Source organism: Corvus cornix, chromosome 5 (genome assembly GCF_000738735.6).
Source record: "Corvus cornix cornix isolate S_Up_H32 chromosome 5, ASM73873v5, whole genome shotgun sequence".
In the NCBI taxonomy this organism is placed as follows: Eukaryota; Metazoa; Chordata; class Aves; order Passeriformes; family Corvidae; genus Corvus; species Corvus cornix.
The window spans coordinates 7,444,715-7,450,266 of record NC_046335.1 but is presented as its reverse complement, the minus strand read 5'-3'; the positions used below and the strand labels follow the sequence as shown (position 1 = coordinate 7,450,266).

At 50.6% G+C, this 5,552-nt stretch overlaps 1 protein-coding gene across 1 annotated transcript; it reads left to right on the top strand.

Moving 5' to 3' along the window:
* The first annotated feature begins 2,714 nt into the window (after positions 1–2,714).
* LOC104688923 (inositol 1,4,5-trisphosphate receptor-interacting protein-like 1) lies at positions 2,715–4,136 on the top strand. Its single transcript, XM_019290327.3, has one exon. It carries the CDS (start codon positions 2,715–2,717, stop codon positions 4,134–4,136), a length of 1,422 nt encoding a protein of 473 aa, XP_019145872.3.
* Positions 4,137–5,552: the final 1,416 nt, after the last annotated feature.

Below are 5,552 nucleotides of genomic sequence, written 5' to 3'. Positions count from 1 at the left end.
TAGTATGCCACAGGGTCCTGCTTATCATGATAATGTATTTTGCTAAAGAACAGATAGACTTTTTGTAGGTCCTTTGAATATCTTTCAGCCAGTCCATTAGATGGGGCTGTGATACTGGGGATTTTAATCACCGATATTCATTATTCAGTTATTATTCATTCATTTTAATAAAAAAAGCTGCATATTTCCTTTGTTTCACAGGCAGCAAGATCTGGTGAGGGATTTCAAAGCATGGAATAGTTTGGTTATCTTCAGTATTGGCTAGCTACAGCCACAGATTTGCAGGGAGAACATCAGGCTCACCTTCCTCTTCTTCTCTTACAGAAGGCACAGGCATCCAAGGCAAAGACACCTGTAAATGAGGCAAGCATCAGAAGACTTATGGGAAGCAGTCTTTTATCTCATGTGATGACTAATAGCATGTTCCCAGCTGGAATATAGTTTAAGACCTCTACACAGTTCTTCAGTAGGGAAAAATATCTGTGCAATTGTTTTAACAATGGTGTGCAGAGGGCCCTGGAAATGAAAGACAGCATCAGTGTACCATCCCATTAAGAGAGGACATGAGATGTTATGGCAAAAAACCAGGTCACTCTAGCGCCTACTTGATGCAGGAAGATGCAAAAGGCAAAAGTAACTTCCCTGCAAACTGCTTTGCCTCAAGCAAGAGGAAATGCTGTAAGTGTGCTGAGCAGCCAGAGATTGAGTTATCACATACAGTATGTATGTGTGTGAATGTATTTTAATATATAGTAGTGATGGTTCCTGTGACAAAAACAGTGCCTAAATCATGGAGTTGTTAAGGTTGGAAAAGACCTTCAAGATCACCAAGTCCAACCACCAACCCAGCACCACCACCTTGGTCACCACTAACCCATGTCCTCAAGTGCTATATCCAGGCACCTGAAGCGTTTCTTAGACATTTCCAGAGATGGCGACTCCACCACTTCCCTGGGATGTCTGTTCCTATGTTAGACAACCCTTTCCAGGAAGAAACTTTTCCCAAATTTCTCCTCTAAACCACCCCCCGCCATGCAACTTGAGGCAATTCCCTCTCATCCTGTCACTTGTTACCTGGGAGAACAGGCTGACCCTTACCTTGCTACCACCTTTCAGGGAGTTGTCGAGAGCAATAGGTTCCCCCAGAGCCTCCTTTTCTTCAGGCTACACACCTCCAGCTCCCTCAGATTTGTGCTCCAGAGCCTTCCCCAGCTCTGCTGCACACGGGCTGTGCACAAGCAGCCTTTGGCACCCCTTCAGCAGCTGCCCTGGGATGCTGATCCCCAGAGCAACAGGCTCCCCCCCTGCTCTGGGCTTCATGCCCACTGCCCAAGACACCACCCAAGATCACAGAATCCTGGAATGATTGGAGTAGGAAGGGACCTTAAAGTTCATCTAGAGCTCCAACCCCCCTGCCATGGGCAGGGACACCTTCAACCAGACCAGGTTGCTCCAAGCCCCATCCAGCCTGGCCTTGAACACTCCCAGGGATGGGGCAGCCACAGCTGCTCTGGGCAACCTGTGCCAGGGCCTCAACACTCTCACAGTAAAAAGCTGCTTCCTAACATGCAATCTAAATCTCTCTTCTTTTAGTACGAAGCTACTCACCCTTGTCCTATCACTATCTGACTGTGTAAAAAGTCACTCTCCCTTGGTTTTTTATAAGCTCCCTTTCAAGTACTGGAAGGCTGCAATGAGGTTTCCCTAGAGACTTCTCTTCTCCAGGATGAGCAACACCAGTTCTCTCAGCCTGTGTTCATGGGACAGGTATTCCAGCCCTCTGATCATCTTCATGGCCTCCTCTGGGCCTGCTCCAACAGCTCCACATCTTTCTTGTGCTGCAGAGCCCGGGCTGGGATGCAGTGCTCCAGGTGGGGCCTGCTGAGGGCAGAACCGTCTCTCTCAACCTGCTGTCCATGTTTCTCTTGAAGCAGCCCAGGATTTGACTGGCTTTCTGGGCTGCAAGTGCACACTGTTGGCTCATGGCCAGCTTTTCATCCATGAGAACCCCCAAGACCTTCTCTGCACCCCACACCCAGGGGTGTCACAAAGATCCCAAGAGCACCCCCACAAGCACAGAGATCAGCACCAAGGGAACTGATCCCATCTCACTACAGGGGATCCCAAGGAGCAAAGCACCCAGGAATTGCATCATCCAATTTTATGTTTGCCAAGGGTTCAGGGGAGCTTTGTCCTGCTTTGTAAAGGGAGTCTCTGGGGGCCATTCCAGAGCAGTGGGTCTGCACTTTGTGGGCGTCGGGGCTTTATTTTCTTGGGGCCATTGGGAGGACCTGATCTGGGGTGGGAATGAAGGGCGGGGCTGGCCTGGCTGTGATGTCTCTGATACGAGTGACATCACAAGGGCCGTCACAATGAGCAGCAGGTATGAATGGCAGCAGCAAGCAGTGTTGGCCCAGGCCAGCCTGGACGAGTGTCAAGTGGACACACAGGCCTCATGCTGCACTGGACGGGAGCACAAACACGGGCACCCAAGAGAGTGCTTCCCACTCTGCATCCAGCCCGCAGGCGCACCTTGTGAAGGGCACAGTGCCACCACCGGGACTGGGTGCAGGCTTTACTGCCTGCCAGCTGCCTAGCCCCCTCTCCTTCCTGCCTGCTGTCTCCCATCCCTTCTTCCCTCACTGCTAGCTCCCTTAGTTTCTCTTTTCTTCCTTCCCTCCCTTCTCAGCCTCTCCCTTCTCTTGCAGGTCATAATGGTCTTACTACTCCTCTTCTGGCTTGTGCTACGGATCTATAATTATATCAATGTGTACCTGAATGAGGACCTCAATCATCAGAGGACTCGGATGCTGCAGGAGCTGGCCCACGGGACCATGGAGCAGAGTGTCAGGTCCTGGGGAGCCGTGCTCTGGGCTGCCTTGCAGCAATGGCTGTTCTGGGCTATTGCTGGAATCCTGGTGCTGCTCTTGGCACTCTGGTGGTGGCTCAGGAAAAGGATCTGTGAGGTGGACAACAGCAGGGACTCAGAGAGTGAAGAAAGTGAGGAAGAAAATCCTGCTGAGATGAATATGATCTGGATCTTTTCAAGACGCTTCCAGCTGTCAGTGCCGAAGCTGGCCTCCAGGAGACGGGTGGTGCAGGAGCTGTTGAGTGACCTTCTCAATGTCTCCCATAGGCTCTTTTCAGACAGCTTCTTCCCGGTGCTGGAACCAGTCATTGGGGTGGGCAGTGCCTGTGAAGGTTGGAGTCCCCAAAAGGAGGAGGATGTTGTCTACTGCATGTTTGTGCCCTTGAAGCCACCCCCTGGGTATGCCTTCCACCTGGAACCGGACACCACGGGGGACATGCCACAGACGAGCATGCGGGTCCGTGTGGAGCTGGTGTGCACTTGCACCAGGAAACAGAACATGCTGTGCTTTCTCCACCACTCTGAGGAGGAGCTGAAGAGAAATCAGGTGGCCAGCCTTCTACACACCCTTTGCACTGGCCCTTACCTAGATGTGGAGAAAATTACCCTCTGGTTCCAGACATTTGTGATCTCAGCCTGGTCAGTGGTGCCTCAGTCCCGTCACTATGAGGTGCAGGTGCTGCCCTCCAGCCGCTCCTGCAAGATGAAGCTGACGAAAGCCTTTGGGAGAAGCCTTTTTGTGGAAACGATATTTAGTGTGCAGCAAGGTGACTCGGACATCTTCCTGAGTAGCCAGCCTACAGAGGCCCCACTCCCCCCAAGCACGACCTGGCTGGAGACCTATGCTGTGGCAGAGGCAAAGTTTTTCAGGCATGTTGCCATGCAGGCCCCACCACACAGCTGCCACCTCAAATGCCTGCGGCTCTGTGCTCGCCTTCTGGAGGGCTCAGGCTTTTCTATCTATGCCTTGAAGACCACGGTCATGCACCTCCTGACCCTGATTCCTCTATCAGAATGGCAGCATGGGTATCTCCTGCTGCGGGTGGACGATATCATGCGCTACCTGCGCTGTTGCCTGGAGGAGAAATGTCTCAAGCACTTCTTCTTTGGCAATGAGGACATGCCTGAGGAGATCTCCTTGCCCCCAGCCTTCCAAAAGGCACAGCCCCTAAACCTCTTTCAGCACCTGGCACAGGATCCAGCTGCCCAGACCAAGGCAATGCAGGAGTTTGATGAGCTGAATCATCACCTCTACTTTGGGTTCTGAATGAGACAACTGTAGAATCATAGAATCGTAGAACTGTAGAAGTGTAGAATGGTTAGGTTTCTAGGAAAACACTTCCAATATCATTCTAACCATACTTTGACCTGGGAGCTTTAGCTGATGTAAAGTTTACAACAAATGGTGTGTTTGAACAAACACTGTATCTCTGAGCATCCGTACATCACCTTGGCATGGAATGCGGCTGCTCAGCTACCAGAGTCAGGAATTATTTGGTAGAAGACCTGAGGTGGTGGGCTCTGGTTTCTCCGATTCCCTACCTACAGCTCCCCCACCTGTCCGCGCTCCTGCACTGGGGAAATCGGAATAATTGGTCACCCTCCACAGCTGTGCTCACTGCCAACTGGCATTTAATGTTGCTGCCCTCCAGCTGCTCCTGCAAATTCCCTTTTTGAGAGAGTCCATTCCTCCTGTGAGCTTTACTGGCTGCAAAGATGGCAACAAATAGTATATTTGAGCAAACGCTTAGTCTGTGAGTCTCCCTGTATCACTTTGTCAGGGAGCACTGGCAGAGGGTGCTGGCTGCTCAGCTGCTGCAGAGTCAGGGAGAGTTTTGCAGAAGAGCTGCTTGGTGGGCTGGATATAGCACTTGAGGACAGAATGGGCTGTCTGGTTTCAGGATTCCCTGTAGTTGTGGGTTAATTCCAGTAGGCAGTTTGGCATCACACAACAATTTAACAATTTAATAATTGAAAGCAAATAAATTAGAAGAATTTATAAGAATGAAGAGTAAAAAATAATTAAAAAAAAAAAAACCAAAATAAAAGCAAGTGATGCACAGTTCAATTGATCACCACACGCTGACCAATGCCTGCCCTTTCCCAAACACAGATCGGCCCCCCTTCCAGGTAACTCCCCCATTTTATATACTGGCCATCATGGCCTCTGGGGTATCCCTTTGGCCAGTTCAGGTCACCTGTCCCAACTATGCTCCTCCCTCCCACCTTTTTGGGTTTGTGGTTTTTGTACCACCTCACTGGCAGAGCACAAGGCACAAAAAACTCCTTGATTTGGGATAAACACGGCACTTAGCACCAACGAGAACATCAGCGTGGTACCAACACCATTTTCATACTGAGTCCAAAACACAGCACCGGACCAGCTACTGACAAGAAATTAACTGTATCCCAGCCAAAACCAGAGCAATATCCACTCCTGAAGCCAAAGCATTTAAGTCATGCCAAGTCTCCCACTTCCCAACACCTTATCAGCTTCCCTGTTTGTCTGACACATGTACAGACAGCCATCATTCCCTTAGTCTGTGGAACACCTCTGTCAAATGTCCATACAATTGCCAGCAAAACCTTGACCGTGCATGTGGTGAGAGCAGACTCTGGGCTGCTGAGGGAAAGTCCCCTGGGCACCTGCTTTTGAAGGTCCTGTGCTCCATGAGCGCTGGTC